The sequence below is a fragment of the Wolffia australiana genome, chromosome 5, assembly GCF_029677425.1.
Source record: "Wolffia australiana isolate 7733 chromosome 5, ASM2967742v1".
In the NCBI taxonomy this organism is placed as follows: Eukaryota; Viridiplantae; Streptophyta; class Magnoliopsida; order Alismatales; family Araceae; genus Wolffia; species Wolffia australiana.
The window spans coordinates 1758866-1780153 of NC_135839.1; the positions used below are offsets into that span (position 1 = coordinate 1758866).

At 38.1% G+C, this 21288-nt stretch overlaps 1 protein-coding gene across 1 annotated transcript; it reads left to right on the forward strand.

Annotated features, from left to right (window-relative positions):
* The first annotated feature begins 9427 nt into the window (after window positions 1-9427).
* LOC144702958 (zinc ion binding protein) lies at window positions 9428-18634 on the forward strand. The gene is made up of 8 exons (XM_078574991.1): window positions 9428-9557; window positions 11346-11603; window positions 11685-11916; window positions 12011-12156; window positions 14188-14275; window positions 17392-17538; window positions 18111-18260; window positions 18371-18634. Exons 2-8 carry the CDS (start codon window positions 11362-11364, stop codon window positions 18443-18445), a joined length of 1080 nt encoding a protein of 359 aa, XP_078431117.1. The 5' UTR covers window positions 9428-9557; window positions 11346-11361; the 3' UTR covers window positions 18446-18634.
* Window positions 18635-21288: the final 2654 nt, after the last annotated feature.

A 21288-nucleotide genomic window follows, 5' to 3' on the forward strand; every position in this document is an offset into this window, starting at 1 on the left:
GAAAGGTAGGAAAACATTGTAAGTCTAGTTAATGCCTCCATTGGCCCAATAACCTTTTTTGGGCTTTAAAATTAATTAATAATATCATCGTACAAATTAATTAATGTCAGATTGAATTAGCCAAATTGATAGGTTGAGTCTCCAGACCACGGGTTGCCAAGTTACACCTTGTGCTCTAGAAGATACAAAGGAATGTGTATTGACTCACTCATAGCATTTGTCTTCCATCAGTTATTGTATATGTTCAGTCCCCCATCCACTTGACACTCCTAGGACAACTTACGGTACGGTCAACTAACAAACCTTAATCGGTCATCTGAGTTAGTACCGATGCATTTTGAAATCATTGAAGAACTCTAATTTGATATTTCATTTCCTTGGCCCAGGAATTCAGAGCCTCAAATTGATAGGTGGTTTTCTCTTATACCAAGGGAAGATGATCTCATCTGGACTACTCAATAGTCTTTGTGAACTTCTTGAGGCACGTTAACTAAGACTATTTAGAATTCCATGATTTGGAAATCATATGCCATAGTAAAAGTACAATCGACCATCCACAAAATGTCTTTGGTGTCTAAGGTCTAAGGACCACTTACAACCGTGATGTGAATCAGCTTAATTGATAGTTTATTATAATACCATTCAGGTATTTTTACGGATCAATTCAGTGAACTCTTTCTACTACTTTCTATCCTGATTGTTTTCACTCTAATGGCTAGGGGACCGGCCATACTCATCATACGAGAGAAGCTAACAGGTGTTTTTCTAAATAGATACTTTGATGTCCTTCTCAAGTATCCTTCCAATATGAATACTTAGATTACTTGCTTGAGGACTAACGATCTCTATATTATGATATCATCATAATTCACTAAGTTTGATCATATATTCATTGACTTCATTATAATTATCACATGTGCACCATAATGAATACATTGATTTAATGAATATGTAACAAGAAACAGAATGTGTGATTGGCTTGGTGGGCATATATATTTCCATAAAGAATTAAAATCAATCACATTTGATCAAATCCAAAGCAAAAGCTACCAATAAGAAGAGTTGAGGTGAAGTCCAATCTACCATCTTCATAAGTATGTAGGAAGGTTTATTAATTTAATTTTAATGCCTAAGATTTAAGAGTATGATATCTAAATAAATTCACCCAGATCCTAATCCTAATAGGTTTTTATTATCATGGTTATTCAGCACATGTGATGGGTTTTGAAGAATATAAGAGCAAATAAAGTGCTTCTAATGATTTATAATTAAGAGATATTTAAGGGACACGAGGATGCATGATTTAACTTCTAATTGGATTTTAAATAGAAAGCATGCCAAACTTGACAAGTGATAAGGTATTTAGGAATTTTGAGCCATGTGGTTACCCTTGATTACTAATAGAATATTTTCATTTTTCCTATGCATTGAGTAATATTTAATTTTTCATGGGATCAATTTACAGTTCATCTAAACCTATCATATTCCTTCCAAGGATATTAAGCTTCTGAATACATCTAAGAAATATATCTTATGTCAACGTGAAAAATTACCTTTTTGATAGAACATGTAAATTGACCCCCATCCATCATTTTATGCTAACAACAATTCAATCGCATTCGGCACCACCCTATGTGCAGGACAACTAGAGGAATGCATGCAGGCGACAAAGGAGACGGGAAGGGCGACGATGGGTGCGGAACGTAGGAATGGTTAAGTATAGGCGGGATAAAGCAGACCACAAATCCACATGATCGGTTTCGAAAACTTAAAACCGATGAAATAATGGTGGTGTAGTCCCTTTCCTCGTTGAGGGCGGGAGTACTATCTTCAACCACTGCGACGATGCCAAAGCACCAAATCCAATACTTTCAACTTCACATTCACGGGAAAAACTCACGAAAAGACCTAATCCAGTAATCGTTGAAATTCCAAGAAACTCAAAGCAAATCTGATGGCGGTGGAAGAATTCTCGTGGAATACTGGACGGAGAACACACGACATCAAAGAGTCCAGGCGTACCTCGGCACCGGAGTGCGTGATGAGGCTGCGGGAAATTCTGGTCGTAACGTGGCTCGGCGATCCAGGCGTTGTATGGTCCCGCTTGGATGATATAGCTTGGCGATCCGGGCGTTGAGCAGCCTTGGCGATGGGACGGCCGGACTAAGCCTGGTTGCTCGGTGGCCGGAGTGCTTGGGCGTGGGGCGTCGTTGGTGGGACGATTGACATGCGCTTCGACAGGGTGTCGCGAATCCAACTGCGCGGTCAGTTGGCGAGGGGTCAAGGGGGGAGTCACCCCCTTGCGGGGTGCGGGGCAGCGCCCCGACACCAAGACGGTATGTATGATGACCTGTGGCGGTGAGGGCGTCCGGGGTGTGGGAAATCGGCGTGGCAGCCTGTGCAATGTCGCTTGCGGGGGCGGCTGGGTTAGTGGCCTACGCGGGCGGCCAAGGCGCGGGCGGCTGGTGGCGGCCTATGAGGGCGTATCAATGAAACTTAGTCTGACCTGATACAAAGTAGACCTGAACCAAAGTTGATCCAACCCATTTACTTGAATTTTTTGGTGAGTATGTGATAACATCAAATTACGTCAACAAAAATATGCTTTTGTACTTCATTTTTTGCCTCTTGTTTTAAGGATTCTACTTGAATTGTTCACCATTTAGGGTTAAAATGAGAACTTTCTGATGTCGTTTCCTAATACCTGTTTTTATATAGTTCAATAATTTTTAGACTAACCCCACCACTTGACTCCTTATAGTCAAGTGAATTTCTTCTTGGATTCTGTGCCTTGGTTCATCCATGGAAGACATGATTCCATGAAGTTGAAGCGTATGAAATCGATTCAAAATTAATCTTTGAAAACATACATCAAATGTACCTTGTGGGAAACTTGTTCTACCCTTGACTTTGTTACTCTGAGATTGTTCTGAAGCTGTTCATGTGCCCGGCCTCTAGAAGCGTCCACGTGATCACTTGGCGCTTGAATCTCCACTTTTTCTTCTTCAACTCTCCTTGAAAATCATAAGATCTTCTCGCCATGAAGACACTCTCCTTGGTTGAGTAGAGAAAAGAATGGAGAAAGGGGGGGCTCTTGATTTTAGCTGGCATGGATTCTTAAAATGAGTGCCCCTTCCCTATTTCTATTTTCCCAAAGGTTTTTCCCAAAAACCCTACAAAGTAAAATATATCTACCACTGTCCTTATGACCTTATGCGTGTGACCCTCTAGGCCCATGTATCATTGTAGTTAATAACTTTAGTGGCTTAATAACATTTATTGGCCGACATTATTAATTAATTATATAGATTAATTAACTAAAGATTGATTTAACCCAATCATTAGGTTAAGTTTACAACGTGTGGGTGCCAAGCTACACCTCGTGCTCTAGAAGATACTGAGTAGTGTTTGAATTCTCTCATGGAACATTTACCACCATCGGTTACTGTGTATGTATAATCCATCAACTGCGCAAGACTCTTAAACGACTTAGGGTATGGTTGATCATCAAATTCTAATGCGTCATTTGATTAGTACTAATGCCTAATAGGATCATTGGAAATGTCTTCTCCAATATTGTCGCTACTTGTCCAGGGATTTTCTGTATCATCTTCCTTGAGTCAATCTCCTCTTATACCGAGGGCAGATGATCCCGTCTTGACCACTCAATCATCTCTATGAGCTTCTTATTACATCCGAGTTATGACTTGTTTGAATCCCATGATTAGAGGCTCGTAATTCGTAATCAAAATGTTGTCGTCCATTCACGATAAGTCCATGGTGTCTTAGGTCAGTGGATCACTTATACTATTCAGGGATTCATACGGATCAATTCAGTGAACTCTTTCTCCAAAGAGCACCCACTATTTATCCTTAGTGTCGGCACACCAATAGCCACAGGACCAACTATACTTATCGTATAAGTAGGATCAATTAGTGATTTTCTATCTGGATAATCCGATGTCCAGCTCGACTAGCCACCGACTAGGAATATTTAGAATACATGTTTAAAGATTAGTGATCACTGTATTATCATCTCATCATAATTCACTAGGTCATTGCACGTATTCATGGACTTCATCATAATCATCATGGTGGAATAATAATGAATACAATATTTTATTCAATGAACTTAAATAAACATGGTGATGTGATTGGCTCGACCGCCACATAATATCCATCATTTCTCACATATTCTTGTAGTTTTAATTTAAGTATAAGAATTAGGTGGATAAAACGGTCAATTTTGGATGGAAATGGAGAAAAGAGGAATCTATCCCACCTCTTAGACCATAATGAGAAACCAAAGCCATGTCCCGGATGATAAAAAGAGTCCCAATCCATAGTACACCCATTATTCAAGCCCTTTTTAAGAACCTAGTCAACTAAAGTCAGCTATTGTGGAACAAACCCACAATTTGAAGTTGAAGGGTCTATTTTCAAATCTAAAAATGAAAGGATGTGGATGCAGGTGAGAAATAAAATAATTATAGCCCATCAAAACCCCTAAAATTAAACTGTTCTTCCCTTTCTTTGTATCATATCTTAGATTTTTGTGCCCAACTTATGTTGATGACCTAGTGTCGTTGGGTTCTACATGCCTTGACATGGATGAAGACGAGGATTCCATGCAGTTGAAGACTTAAATGGAACTGAATGACATCAATACAACCATTGAATGAAGTACATGTGCACGGATCGCATCCATGATTTCTTGGGTCCTAGAACAAGATGAGTCGAGTTGCTCAAGTGTAGAGCCTCTAGAAATATCCACGTTGTCATCAATATCCATGGAGAGAAGGGAGAAGAAGGAGAAGAACCCTGAGCAATTCTGGCCTGGATGAATTTCTTTCAGGGCCTTCCCCTATTTATACTAAGTCGGTACTTTTCATAAAAACCCCCAAAACTTAAGTATATCTTCCAATGTCCGAAAGACCGTTTCTATGTGACCCCCTAGACCCATGTATTAGTCTAGTTAACGACTCTAGTGAACCAATAACTTTTATTGGCCTTACAAATTAATTAACTATATCATCATATAGATTAATCAACGTTAGATCGATTTAACCCAATCAATAGGTTGAGTCTCCAACACGTGGGGTGCCAAGCTACACCTCGTGCCCTAGAAGATACAAAGGAGTGTGTAGCGACTCACTCATGGAACATATTCATTAGTGGTTACCATCTATAGTTTCTCATCCACTTGACACTCTTAGGATGACTTAGGGTATGTTCAACTATTAAACCCTAGTCGGCCATCCGAGTTATTACTAACGCATTTGAAAATTATCGGAGAACTCTTCTCTCGATATTTCACTGCCTTGGCTAATGACTTCATCGCATCATCTTCCTTGAGCTGTCACCTCTTATACCGAGGGTGGATGATCCCATCTCGACCACTCAATCATCTTCGTGCACTTCTTTATGCACTTGAACTAAGACTATTTAGAATCCCAGGAGTAGGTCATGGTCAAAGTACAATTGTCCGTCCACAAGACGTCTTTGGTGTCTCAAGTCTAAGGGCAACTTACAAACCCATGAAGTGAATCAACATGATTAATAGTTTGGAATAATACCATTCAGGGATTCATACGGATATATTCAGTGAACTCTTTCCACTAAAGAGAACCCACTATCCATCCTTAGTGTCTCCACACTAATGGCTACGGGAATGGCCATACTCATCATATGAGTGAGACTAGATACTGTTATTATATCTGGATACTTCGATGTCCTTCTCGTGTATCCTTTGAATAGGAATATTTAGAACACATGCTTAAAGACTAGTGATCTCTATATTATGATCTCATCATAATTCACTAAGTCAGACCATGTATACATGGAGTTCATTGTAAGCATCACATGTGCACTATAATGAATATGTTCTATTGATGTACATGGAACGAGATATGAAGTGTGTGATTGGTTTTCAGGCCACATATGAAGTGCATCAGATTTATTTAATCCATTCTTGTTATATAATAGTGTGGTAGATAGAGTTCAAGTTAGATCCAAATTCTTGGAGAAAAAATACCACTTGCCCTTGCGGGAAGTGATAACAAGGTTTGTGTCATATCCGGTATATTTGATTTAATTTTTTCACTTTTTCTCTATATAAATATTGGACTGGACCTATTAGAAGACAGGCTTTCAGATGCATCAAACCATGCTAAAAATTCTTATTGTACCAAAAGTTATAGCATTTTTTACCCACTACCCATAGCTGCTCCTTTTGCTGCCAAATAGAATGTCGGCACTTGCAAATTATGTGGCAACCAGCATAGCTGCCTGAAAATTTCATCACAGAAACAAGTGCCAAAAATATTTTATTTTTTTAAATTTATTTATTCCTCTATGAATCCCAAAAATACCTAAAAAACTCATAAAAAATTAGTAGAACCTAGTAAAAAATAATTTAATTTAATTTTTTCATAATAGTTTTAACAAGTTTTCCTTCATTTTAGTTATTTTTCTCTCTAGAAAATAGCTAAAAATCTAAAACATATATATAATTTTTAAATTTTTCGAGGTGTTTAATTTAATTTTTTGAGTATTTTAAATTAAATTTAAAAATATTTTAATTTAATTTTTTGAGGTGTTTACATCACCTCAAAAAATATTTTAACCAAAATTTACTCTCTCAATACCTGCTCCTAGTGGATTTGACCCTTATCTTATACTAAGGAAGCTTTTATAAATATTGTTGGATAAATCTAAGCCTTAAAATTACCTCTTTCAATCCAAGTGTTTTATCAGTGATAAATGTTTAAGAATGGATGATAATCTATTATCCCTTCCGTTACTCACTGCCTCTAGTCATCCATCCTGACCTCAGAACTGAAAACAGAGTGAATGAGTTGACATCTTTTGTACCATTGATTCCATTCCATCAGGTGAATGTGATTTACTCTAAGTTCAGAGTTGTAATTATTCTGCTCTTTCATCCGTTTCATGTGGAACCCCAGAACAGATTGTGATGGGCATCTCAATGAAATGCCATTCCATCTTGTCCCTCAATTATATTCAGTTATCCATCATCCTTTCCATCCAGGCCTCAGAAGTTGAGAAACAATAAACTGTGATGGGTAACTAACCAGAATGTCACTCCATCTTGTCCCATCAATCATCGTCAGTTTTCTCATCATCTAGTCTATTTAGCCCCTTAGAAGTTGCAGAACAGCCGACTGTGATGGGTGACTGACCGAAATGGTAGGTATTAATTGAAAAATATTCAGACTGTTCCACCAAAATTGAATAGTTTGAATAGTTAAAAAACAAAATTCCCTTGATCTCTCTCTCCCTCCCTCTTTTGCTCATTCTCTCACACATTATTTCTCTCATTTGTTCTCCCTCTCTCTCACCCTCTCACACACACTCTCTTGCTTGTTCCCTTTCTTTCTCTCTTGCTCTCTCTCTCTCTCTCGCTCTCACTCTCTCTCTCTATTTCTTGTTCTCTCTCTCTTTTACCCATTCTCTCTCTGGCTCACTCTCTCTCCCTTGCTTGTTCTCCCTCTCTCACTCATGTCAAGAATAGGAAGATTGAAGATGGAATATGGAATACGGAAGATGAAAGAATGAGAGAGCAAGAACAAGGAAGATGTATTTGAAAGAAATCTTGACTGTTTTATACAACTGGTTTTGGCTCTTATAGACAAAGGGAACCCCACAGGGATTTCCCAACCATTTCTATATATTGTATAACCACGTCTTTTTGTATTGCAAAGGGTGTTTTTGTAGATGGGTGTGCATATCATTTATATTTGTCTATTTATTAAGTTCATTTTTATTAACCATCACTCTATTTGTCTAATACATTATTTGACCCATATAGGATCTAGGTCTGAAGCTGTCATCACTCTATTTCCTTTACATCTCTCTCTCTCTCTCATATTTAATTTATTAAACATATTTATTTTTAAATTGATTCGAACAATTTGATCTGATTGGATACGAACTGGATGGTTCGAATCAAATTCATTAGGGTAATCAGATCTAGATCTGACCCAATGGGTTAGATCGGGTCCAAATCAATTTTCTGAACCCAAATTATTGAGGTTTGGATTTGATCTATCGAATACTTGATCATTTTCTTGGCCTCATTCTATTCATCTTATACATTATTTAGCCAAGATAGGCTATGGTTTTGAAGCGGTCATGTGACCCAGATAGGCTCTACATCTGAAGCCTTCATGTTTGGTTATATGACTTGCCAATGCCAGTCAGGTTTCCGTCACATCACTCTCTCGCTCATTTGCTCTTTCTTTCTCATCCTATCTCTCACATGCTCTCTCTCTCTTTCTCTCTCTCATTCATCCTCAATTTCTCATTCTCTTTCATGTGTTCTCTCTCTCATTTCATTTATTATACAGATTTATTTTTAATTAATTTGAACAATTCGATCCGATCCGAATTGAACCCGATGTTTCGAACTGAATTGGTTACGGTTATTAGATCCAGGTCCAACCCAATGGAACCAAACCGAACGGTAACCCAATGGGTTACGATTATAAATTTTCTTACACGAATGATCGAGGTTTGGATTCGATCTATTTATTAAGTTCATTTTTATTTACCCTCACTCTATTTTCCTAATATGTTATTTGACCCATATATGATCTAGGTCTGAAGCTGTCATGCTTGGTTACGACTTGTCAATGCCAGTCTGGTTTCCTTTGCATCTCTCTCTCTCATTTCATTTACTATACAGATAAATTTTTTAATTAATTCAAACAATTCGATCCAATCCAGACCGAAACAGATGGTTCGAACCAAATCGGTTACGGTTATTAGATCCGAATCCAACCCAATGGGTTAGATGGGATCCGAATAAATTTTCTTACCCGAATGATTGAGGTTTGGATTCGATCTATTTATTAAGTTCATTTTTAATTACCCTCACTCTATTAGCCTAATATGTTATTTGTCCCAGATAGGATCTAGGTCGGAAGCTATCATGCTTGGTTACGACTTGTCAATGCCAGTCTGGTTTCCTTTACATCTCTCTCTCTCCCTCTCTCCCTCTCTCTCATTTACTATACAGATTTATTTTTCAATTAATTTGAACAATTCGATCCGATCCGATCTGATCGGATCTGAACCTAACCGAACCGGATGGTTCGAACCGAATTGGTTACAGTTATAAGATACGGGTCCAACCTGAATGGATTAGATCGGATCCGAATCAATTTTCTGACCCGAATGATCGAGGTTCAGATTCGATCTATCAAATGCGCAATCTGACCAAACCTTCAATTTTTTTTAAGAAAATTTTGAGAGGCAAATAAAACCCCCCATTTGCTCCCCATCCCTAATTATAATTTAATAAAATAAAAGAAGAGTTTATTTAAAGTAGTTCAGAAAATATATTAAAATAAAATAAGAGCTTATTTAAAAGTAGTTCAGAAAATAAAGCCCATAAATTTTGAGAGGCAAATAAAGCCCCCCCCGTTTGTTCTTGGCAACGAGAGGTAGAGACCTGGAGAGAGAAAGAGAGAGTTAGAGAGAGAGAGAGAGAGAGAGCGAGCGAGGAACAACGCCGAGCTCGAATCCGGCAAGAGGTATGAATCATGATGTGGTTGGAATTCTCCGTTCTGATCGAAGATTTTTGAATTCGCTGCTGTTGAGATTTTCAATTGGAGAAAACGGCCGAGATGTGATTTGTTGTGAGTCCAGTCGGTGGTTATATTCTTTGAATGTTTGTGGATTTTTTGATTGTAGTAACTTCCATGAAATTCAATTTCTGCTCCGGTGGAAGATCCCTAGAACTGCGTTTGTCGCTTGTTTGGTTCTGCCGCTTTGGGTAATTATTCCTAGGATTAAAGGAAGAAATTTTGAATCAGGCGCGAAATTCAGTTATGGTCTCTTCTGGAATTTATTGCTCTTTTCGGCGATGAGTCCGGTTCTTGTTTATGATGGTGATCATTCGGGTTTGTGTCAGTATTTTTCGTTATTTTATAACCTCTCTGGCAAATTAAATAGCGTTTTTTATCGTATTTTTCACTGTCTTACGCGATGCTATCGCAAAATAGAAAATGCCGACCCATTATTTTCTCAATTGTGACCAAAAAACTTCTTAATGAGATAGATGACCCGGGATAACTGAAGATATTTTACTGAAACTTTTTTATTTATGTATTATTTCAGCAGAATAGATTTATCTTTGAAAATTATTCATTTGTATTATCCGTTGCAATAGAGAAACTAATGCAAAAGCTATTTTTTGGCCTCTATATGTGGGATTAGGTAGAAACAGGTGATTCTGCCTGCTGAATATATTCAGTCTGAACCCTCTCTAGTGTGTGCAATGGAAACATGGAAAAGTGGACCATTTTTTGGTTGAATCCGACTTATCAGGCTTGACTTAATTGCTCTCCATTAGAAATAAGTGTTGTTTAAGTGGCTCAAAGGCAGTTCGTTGTTCTTGGGAAACTTTTAAACTCCTATGTTGAGCATTCTCCTCCCTCAATAGCATTCCTGGATGGGTGACCTTCCAGGATGACTAGGCTTGTGACGCCCACAAAATGTAGATTTTGGCGCCAACGATGAGAATGACGGTGCTGAATTTTCAGCCATCGTTTAATGATGAATCGTCACTGTCTTTAGTCTTTTTCCAAACTTGAATGACAATTACAATGATGAATCCTTACTCCGTCAACCTTAGTTTGATGCCAATGACAAGCGGGCGATGATGTTTTGTTGCTGCCATTGTCGTCCGGATTTCAATATTCTTCATTGTCATTGTCCTCTTCATCCATCCCCAATGATGTATTCTTCATCATCATTGTCATCCAGATAACAATCTTCTTCATAGTCATTGTCCTTTTCATCCAAACACCAACAAAATATTCTTCGTTATCATCATCATCCAGATTCCAATCTTCTTCATAATCATCATCATCCAGATTCAAATCTTCTTCACCGTCATCGTCCTTGTCGTTCATCCAAGCCACACATGGAAGAAGATGTTGATGATGAATTCTTTCTTTGTAAGGCAACCCTTCGCATATAATGCACTCCCCACTCGTTTTCTCTCTCTACGGGGCACCACTTGAGCAACTATCTCAGGCCACTCCAATACAGAACAACTGCTTAAATTGAAAACAAGAAAAAACTAGTAAAAGAAATACGACTACAGTTTGTATTGAAATCTTATCTTTTCAGGTACTGTGTCTATCTTCTCTCATTTATGGAAATGTTAAATGACGTCCTGTTTAGTTTGATTGGGAAAGAAATTGACTGAGGCTAAAATGTTTTCATCGTAAATTGCTGGCTATTCTCTCAAACTTATGATCTCTTAATCTTTGTGAGCTTACTAGTATTTGTGAATTTCTTTGACATTCATTCAGGGGATTTCGAGGAGCGATGAGTTCTCTTTGCCCATTTGCTAACGTACACCGTGCTGGTGAGCGTTGTCCCAGGAAAATAGAGGAAAAGGAAGAAAAATCTGATTCAGGATATGGAGCTAAGAAAGGTGTGGTTCCCGCCAAGTGCCCCTTTGGCTATGATTCCCACACATTCAAGTTGGGTCCTCTCAGCTGTGTGATATGCCAGGCCCTTCTCTTTGAAAGCACAACATGCGTTCCTTGTTCACACAAATTTTGCAAGTGAGTCCCAGTAAATTTTGATTTTATTTTTTATACGACCCTCCTATCTGATGTGATAAAGTGTAATTTTCTTGGTTGCAGAGTTTGTATATCTCGCTTTAATGATTGCCCATTATGTGGTGCTGATATCCAAAAGTTGGAGCCTGATGCAGACCTTCAGTCTATGGTTGACCGATTTATTGAAGGCCATGCGAGAATTAAGAGGTCCCAACTTGATAAAGACGAAATACATGCTGGAGATGAAAAGAAAAAAGTGATTTATGAAGATTTTTCACTAGAGCGGGGTGCTTTCTTGGTGCAACATGCTATGAGGGTGAGTTTTGGGGAAGAGTTCTTCCTTAATATTTTTGGCTGGTTATCATTAATAAAGCAGGGGAAAAATCCGATTATTTTAACGATCTGAGCAGGCATTTCGAGCCCAGAACTTTGATAGTGCCAAGGCTAGGCTCATAATATGTGCTGAGGACATTAAGGAGCAACTGGATAAGCAGGGTAATACCGCAGAGCTATGCTCACAGCTTGGGGCTGTTCTTGGGATGCTCGGAGATTGCTGGTACATCTATTATTGTGGTTACTATTTGCGTTAGATTATTAATATATTTTAAATATATTTGTCATCCCAACCTAAAATGCTTTATTTTGTATGCGATGAGCAATTTTTCATCAATATCTCGCTTATATCAAGGACTAGGAACTTTTGATACCATGAATGTTAGAGTCCCATCCCTCCCTTGTTTGTCCAAAGTTGGGTTCAGCATTTGTCCACCATCTGTCAATCGTGAACGTCATCAATCCTTGTTGACGCTGAGAGCAACATTGAGGTTGATGAATTTTTGGGTAGTCGAGGATGAGGTTACTGTTGACAGGATATTATGGATGTTCTCCATCTGTCATCTAAATTCCAATTAACGAGTCATCAACATGGTCAATGTCAGGCCAACATCCATGCCAACTGTTCTAGTTGATGGCATATGAGCGATTCGTGTCAACGTTGACTCTGTCTTTGTCAAAAAGTCAACTATCTGTCAACATCCAGTTGAACCTGATAAGGTTCTTCATAGGACTTATGATATGATTGAAAGCAGTCAACCGCGTGCCACCTAGATCCCAGGTGGTAATTCAAATAGTGAGGGATGGCAGCAAACTAGCTTATAAACAAAGTGGAGCAGGGTCAAGATGGGGATGATGTCTTTTCTCAATTTCTACAGTTGTATCTAGGGCTGAAGCTCAAGAGATTCTCTCATCGAAAGGTGGAAGAGCTGATCCAGTGAGCTCCCTCACATCCATTTATACCTCTTTCCTCGTCTCTCTCTCCCTTCCTCCATTGTTGGTGAACTCCTGGGAATTACGTTCTTGACTGAATTCCATTCCAATCTCTGGAATAGAGGGTGTTGGATTGAAGTGCTTACCAACAGTGTTAAAAGATATAGCTGATAGCAGGGCTGCTACTTTTCATCTTTAAGCAGGATGTTGTCCTTCACTACCCACAACACGTGCTGCTGGCCTATTAATGGCCCCAGCCTGCACTGTTTTGCTTCTGGGATTTGAACCTGCCACCTGGCTCTGTTACCAATTGATGGCGTTAAGTGCCTACCACTGTGCCAAAAGCTATCGCCGTTATCAAGGGAAATACTTCATCTCTTAAATCATCTTAGACAGGGTGTTGACTCCCAACATTCCCACCTTCAACGTTGGCCGCTGGCCTGCACACACAGTTATGTCCTTCCTGAGCTTGACCTAGTGTAGCTGTAGAATATTTTTGATGTTCAGAGAGAAGAAGAGGGAGAAGAAGATGGAGTAGATAGGGAGAGAGAGAAGGAAGCAAAAACTACTCTAAAATTATCCATACATGAGTCTTATATATCTACATTGGCCATAACGGCTAGTAAGCCTGTAACGGCTAATTTTGTAACGGCTAGTTTGACTAGCCGTTACTTACCCGATTTGCTTAAATGGCAAATCGGGTAATGTCTTTGGGGGCCCGTGTGCACTCTTTGTGGGCCTGGTCCATATTCCTCAACAGTAGCATGCTCCCTGTGGGATTTGAACCCGGTACCTGGGCTCTGATAGCATGTTGGATTCAAGCGCTTACCAACTTTGCTAAAAGCTATAGCTGATAGCAGGATGTTGGGTGCTAGTTTTCATCTTTAAGCAGGATGTTGTTCTTCAACAGATGGTGTGTGTTATCTCCTATCATTTCTTGAAGCATTCTCTTAGACAAATTACTGTTTAATCCCAATCACTCGCCAGGATCGTAACAGAGCCCTAGTCTGGAGACGAATTGACCAAAGTATTAGTGAGGGAATTATCCTGCTCCAAGAATTCATGGTTGGGTTCTTCTTGCCCTCACATAGGAAACTACGTGCAATCTACTCTTCATCATTGTAATCTAGATGACAAACTTGTCATCATTGGCAAACACTAGAAAACCCTCACTCTTGTGATGTTTTAAGACAAACAATTTGGTCGCTTGAGAGGCGTGCTTTTCTAGGCCAGATATTTTTCCTCCTGATTTTCTTTTATTGTGTCAAAAGATACAAAATAGTTTACACAATGACTCATCTCATTTCTGATAATGTTGCAGTAGAGCGACGGGAGATTCCAACTCTGCGGTTTCTTATTTCGAGGAAAGCGTCAAGTTTCTTTCAAAGCTGCCTTCTAGAGATCTCGAGGTTTGCCCTCCATCAATTGATTTCTCTCTGGTTTGGTCCCCTACCTTTCTTCATCTTAGTTGGTCCGTGATGCTGAATTTAAAATAAGCTGAAAATTTATTTACCAATTTTCCTCCATAAAAACAATATTAAGTTTGATATAAGATCTACTTCTCTTGATGCCTCCTCCTTGGGCTTCAGTGCCATTTTGATAGGATTTCTGATTGGAGATCGATTTAAACATAGAATACAGGTGAATGAAAGAGAGATGACGAGAATCTAGAGCCCTACGTAGGATGTCCAGAACACTCTCTGCATATTCCCATACATTCTCCCTTTTTCCCTTATATTCACCATAAACATAATGCCCAGCATGCCCTTATTGGGGCAGCCAAGTTCTAGGTCTACTTGGATTTTAGTCAGATTTCCTCGTCTTTTGCGTCTTTCGAATTTGAGAGTTGATAATTCCCCTTATTAGTTGATAAGTGAGAAACGAAGGACGCACATTTTCATTTCGGTTCGAGGGAAAACTATGGCACGCGCCTTCCATTATTTATATCCTTCTGAGTTGGCCCCTCTTATCCCACTTCATGTTACATAATCAGTGGCGCTGAATTTTCAGTGGAAATTTTATTTTGTAAGGTCTTTCCGTTTGAAAGTAACAGAGTCTTCTCCTGTGAGCGCCACTGATTTCCACTCTTTGAAGTTTAGCCTTTTTTACTTGCTTGCCCGCTTCTTGTCCAGTTTGAGTGAAGAAGAATCCCTTTCTTGGTTCATCTTGTTTGTTTGTTCATTTTCTTAAGGTTGATTGAAGTTTATTAGCTCACACAGCTCAACAGAAAAGAAGGGTTCTCATCTTATCTTCTTTACTTGTCTTGTGTCCTCTCTTTACCTATTTCTCTTAACCCTTTCATTCAATGGACAGCGAACATATCAAAAGTCATCTGTTCTATCAGTCTCCTGATTTAGACTGACAACTCTGAATCTTTATCAAAAGTTACTCGGTAGAGAATTTATTTCTCGCTGTATTTTTCTTTCTGAAATTGATATGAATTAAAAATAATACATCACCGATATTAATTCCAATTCTTTCTATTCCAACTCTTTGTGTTTTAGTTCTGCCCAATTAACTGTGTTGACTGAGTATCGGATTGCCGAGACATTTGATAGACTTGACTGGATCTGATTGGACCAAGTAGTCAATCAAACAGGACACATTAGGCTGATCTGAGAAAGCGGTCTGTGGGATGAGTGATCGGGGAGGCAATCCAACCTATCGGATCGGCTGATCCTATCTGATCATCCTATTGAGTGGAACGGGCCAATGGTTGCAATTGGGGCTGCCATGAGTTAAGCCATTTCTATCAGATTGATCTAGCCTATCACTCAACACCTTAATCAATTGAAAAAATAGACCGATTGATCAGGTCTGAATGATTAACGGCTGATTCTATCTAGGCATGGCACTGTCGACCTTTGGGACCATAATGACATGTCCTCATGTGAGATCGTGGTGCTGCATCATCGGGCCACGTTGTCCGATGGACACTGCCATCTGGGACTACTAGTGCTTGGGCTGCCAGCCCCAGTGGCCCTGTCATCCATGGCCCTGGCCTCCCTTTTGGTGTCCTAGGAGGTAGACACAATGATACGACGTGGCAATGACGGTCAGTCCTACCCACTGTAATTGAGATGTTGGGGCACATTGTCCAGTTGGTGTTTTCTTTGCTATCCTACATCTTTTCTTTGTTGCTCTCTCTCTCTCTCTCTCTCTCTCTCTCTCTCTCTCTCTCTCTCTCTCTCTCTAAATCTCTCTGTCTATTTATTTCTCTCTCTCTTCCCACTTCCCTGCTCCCATTGTGTTTTCTCCCCTCTCAGTTTTCCTCCCATTCCGTTTCTTACACTCCCTTTCTCTTTCTCTGCCCAATCACTTGCATTCCTTGTGTTGTTGCCTTCCTTGCCTTCCTCTGTCCTCCTCTCACTTTGTCTCCCTTGTTCTCTCCCCCTTTCTATCAGTCATTCTTCTCTCTTTCAAATGTATCCAGAAGCCATTTCTTGAGTCCCATTAGCAACAGGTGGCCCAAGATGAAGACTCTTTTAGAAGCTGACAAGATCTGCACAAAAGTGCTCAGAGACCCGCAAAATCCTCTTGACGTATTCTTTTTTCTGCCAGAATCTGTAGAATATCTTGGCTACTCCTTTTTATAGGTGCAGATGAGAATCTTTGTGATCCACACAATATCTTCTGACAGATTCTACAAGCCCGTAATCTGTAGAATATCTCTGCTCAAGCCTGCCTGGCTTTTGATCATCTGTTTATCTTCTCAGGGTTGTTTTTTCCAATCTTTTAAGTTGTCTTTTCAAGGGCACTGTCATTATTGACGACCTTGAACCTTTGTTTGCACATACAAGGCCCCATTGTAACCTTTAAGGATCATTATTGAAGTATTATGTTTTTCTGAGAAACCTGTTTCTCCCCTCTAAGTGTTCTCTTTGTTAGAGACTAAGCTAGTGCTTGTGAACACAAACGCAACCCTGTTGAGCACTGAACTCTTGAAGAAGCTAGTTATTCTAGATTCAGGACTTCTGGATAGAGCAAAATTTCTGGATTCATATCTTGTTTCTTCACCATTCCTGCGCTAATGCTGCATGTCTCTCACACATATATTTCTGGTTGAGTTATATTCCGAAGGCGTTAATACTATCAGCACCAAGACCAGAACAAGGCCATGAGAAAATTTCGTCCAGGTCGCGTCATCTGGGACCGACACTGCTTGTCCTCAGCCCGGGGAGTGGATGATGCATCGTAATTTTATAAATCTATCAAATTTGATCGACTCGAGATTGGATTGATCAGTCGATCTGATTTATCTGTTTGACTGATCAGGATCATGCCAAGCCCTACCTGGGAGTTGGACAATAAATGAAGATAAAAACCAAACTCTTTAATACAAAGTATCCCCGTCCTTTTATAGGGAGAGGGAGCGCCCTACACAAATTATAAAGAAAGAGCGTAGGAGGGAAGAAAACTACTTAATTCCCCCTTGCTGCCAATAAGTGCAAGTTAATTTTCCTTTAATTCGTAGGAAATCTATCATATCTTTTTTTTATGCTACCATGGCTACGACCTTTTTCAGGTTTCGCATACTCTCTCTGTCTCCCTTAACAAGATCGGTGATCTGAAATACTATGATGCTGACCTTGAATCTGCTAGATTGTTCTATTCACAATCTTTGGATGTCCGGCGCTCTACCCTGAAACAATACCCGGACATCAAATCTCAGGTTAGGTTCTATTTTCTCCAACCTTTTTCCTTGGTATATTCATTTTTATTTATATAATGTTTTTAAGAAAATTGTTGGATTCGTCTTTTTCCCGCGACCCTGGGTTGTGACTTGCCGGATGGAAAATTTTAAGTTATTCTTCAGCGAGTCACTAATTTTCTCCTCGGAAATTTAGCTTTTGGGTTTTTTCTTTTCAATTTTTTTACCTTTTTTACCTCGGAATTTTTTTGGATGTTTTGGATTTTTTTAACCTTTCAATTTGTTTTTCGGTTTCATTACCGAGAAATCGTACTATTAAATTTTGCGAAAATAATGTTTGGATCTTTTCTCAATACTTTTCAAGATATGTAGATTTCTTTTCCACTTTTGTTGCAGCAGAATTCTTATTGATCAAATTTGTGAAAAAACTTGGGATTGGCCTCCAATGAGAAAAAAAATTCTCTGACCCCGTGGACTATCAGATTTTTATTATATTTTCTAACATGAACGAAAAAAAACTATTATTCTACGCCTATAAATCATTTCTTTAAATTAATTAAAGCCCATTATCTGAATTATTATTGGATCCCCAGGCCTTGGATGTGGCCGTTTCTCTTGCCAAGGTGGCAGACATTGATCGAAACCTCGGAAATGAAAAAGCCGCAATCGAAGGATTCGAGGAGGCGATCAAATGCCTTGAATCATTGAATCTGGACCCTGTTGAAGTCTCCCTGGAGCAAAGGGTAAACTTCGCAAACTTCTATATATCTCTCACTAAATATCTATCTATCTATCTATCTATCTATCTTTCTACATATCTTAACTCTGGTTGTTCTTTTGACCATTTTCACAGAGAAAGTCTGTTCTGGAATTCCTCGGGAGCCAGCTCCCAGAGCAACCAGGTCTTCTCCCCACTCTCTCAACATAGCATGTCTCACCATAGTATCATCATCATCATCATGATCATCATGATAATCCAATGGGTAAAGTTGGATATAAAAGAGAGGATAATAATCCCTTCCCTGTGGCCTAGCTGTATATTCTGATACTCATTCACATCTTATCTGACATGGTTAGATCAATATCATCACAGGCCAGCTCTTCGGCTTTTAATTTATTCTTTTATTTGAATCTGCTCCTGTAGAATTTCACATTCACTTGGCACTGTTTTTTTTATATAATTGGAGATTTAGCTGTTTTAAAAAATTATGAGTATTATTATTTATGTAATAATGGAGTATTATCTTATTATTAGGTCTTACCCAGTCTTTCTAGCATCATTTTACCAGGAAAATTAAGAGAATTCATTTTCCATTTTAATTAATATGTTATCATTTCACTGAGAAAATTCCTCTCCAGTAGTAAAAAAGTTCTCTCTGAGTGGAAAATGTCAAGAAAAGATATATTTCGTGACCAGCGAGTTTGTATTTGTTTCAGTGAAAGAAATTTTGACTTGCTGAGATATAACTTTTTTTGTAATTATGTGCTCTTTTCTTGAAAAGGGTATTCATTTTTCACCATGAACTTCAATCTAAATATGAAGGATTAAGATAATTCCTAATTGCATAATCTTTTCTTGGGTAGGGAAATACTTTTTCGGCTGGAAATATGAAGGTTTGTAGTTTTAGGTTATATTAATCTTGATGTTTCAGCTCAGGAAGGTATTTTTTTAAAAGTTATTTGATATTTTGAGAAAATATATTTGATTTTAGAAAGCTTAAAATATTAATTTTTACAAAAGAGAAGCGCCAACAAAATTTTTAAAAATACATTGCCAAATAACCCACAGAAATTACTGTCCATATTTCAGTTCAGAACAAATTTTAAAAATAATAATATTTGATATTTTAAAAAGATTTATAAGTGGGGACGTCTCCCTTGATGTTGTCATATTATAATGTGTTCCTTGGTCCCATATGTCATAATTGATATAAAGGATTTAGAACTTCCAAAAATGTTATTTATGAAGATGCACCCAGCAAATTTCATCAAACACAGGACCATAATAATTTCATGTACCAAACATAGGACCATCAATTCCTCAAATGTTATTCACCAAATACATTTTGTATCTAGCATAGAACCATCCATTTTTCAAATATTATGAACCAAATATATTTTGTTTCTTATATAGAATCATCTATTCTTCAAATGTTATGAACCAAGTACATTTTATTTCTAACATAGAAGCATCAATTATTTAAATGTTATGAATCAAATACTTTATCTTTCCAACAAAGAGCCATCAATTCCTAAAATGTTACAGACCAAATACATTTTGTTTCAACGTAGAGTCATCAATACCTCAAATGTTATGAACTAAATACATTTTGTTTCTAACATATAATCATCAATCCGTTAAATGCTAAGCTCCAAAATATTTGGTTTCTAACATAGAATCATCAATTCCTCAAATGTTATGGACCAAATATATTTGGTTTCTAACATATAATCATCAATTCCCCTAATGTTATGAACCAAATACATTTGGTTTCAAACATAGAACCATCAATTTCACATGTGATTCTATGTTAGAAACAAAAAACCATAAATTCTCAAATGATATGGACAAAATATATTTTGTTTCTAGCACAGAACCATCAATTCCACGTATGGTATGAACCAAATAAATTTTATTTCTAACATTAAAACGGTCAATTCATTGGATGTTATGAATCAAATATATTTAAAACCATCGATTCCTCAAATGTTATGAACCAACCATACATTTTGTTTCAAACATAAAACCATCAATGTCACATATGGTATGAACCAAATAAATTTGATTTCTAACATATAATAGTTAATTCATTAAATGTTATGAACCAAGTACATTTGATTTCTAATATAAAACCATCGATCCCAAAAATGTTATGAACCAACAATACATTTTGGTACGAACATAAAACCATCAATTCTTCACATGTGATGACCCTAAAACATTTTGTTTGTAACATAGAACTATGAATTCCTCAAATGATATGGACCGCATACATTTTGTTTCTTACATAGAATCATCAATTCCTCCAATGTTGTGAATCAAATACATTTGGTTTGAAACATAGAACCATCAATTCCTCAAATGTTATGAACCAAATACATTTTGTTTCTAGCATTGAACCAACTAGGGTGCTACCATTCAGATACAAATACGTAACTGGATGTCAGACTACAACATCAGAATTTGTTTCGTCTCGCTTTCGTTCGTTATCAATATTTTTGTATTCGATATCCGTTATTTGTTATCGGATAACGATAATGGATAATGGAATTTTTTTCATATGTTACCCATTCTCGTATCCGTTTTCCAGGAGTGTTTCTCAATTTTGGAGATTCTTCTGTTTCAGTATCCGATATCAGATATCAAATAATATTTGTTATATAACATACAAATATTCATTATTATAGAAAACTAGTATTCGCCTATCAAATAAGAGTATTTGTCACTCTAACGCGAGAGAGAAAGAGATCAGGAGAACGGCCAACAGTTGGAGACAGACAAACGAGCGGGAGAAAGAGAGCGAGAGAGAGAGAGAGATTGGAGGAGTAAACCGAGAGAAACAGAGAGAGAGAGAGAGAGAGATTTGGGGAGTAGAACCAGAGAGAGAGGCAAAGAGAGTGGGAGAGAGAGAGAGATTTGGGGAGTAGAACCAGAGAGAGAGGCAAAGAGAGTGAGAGAGAGAGAGAGATTTGGGGAGTAGAGCCAGAGAGAGAGGCAAAGAGAGTGGGAGGGAGAGAGAGAGAGAGATCTGGGGAGTAGAGCCAGAGAGA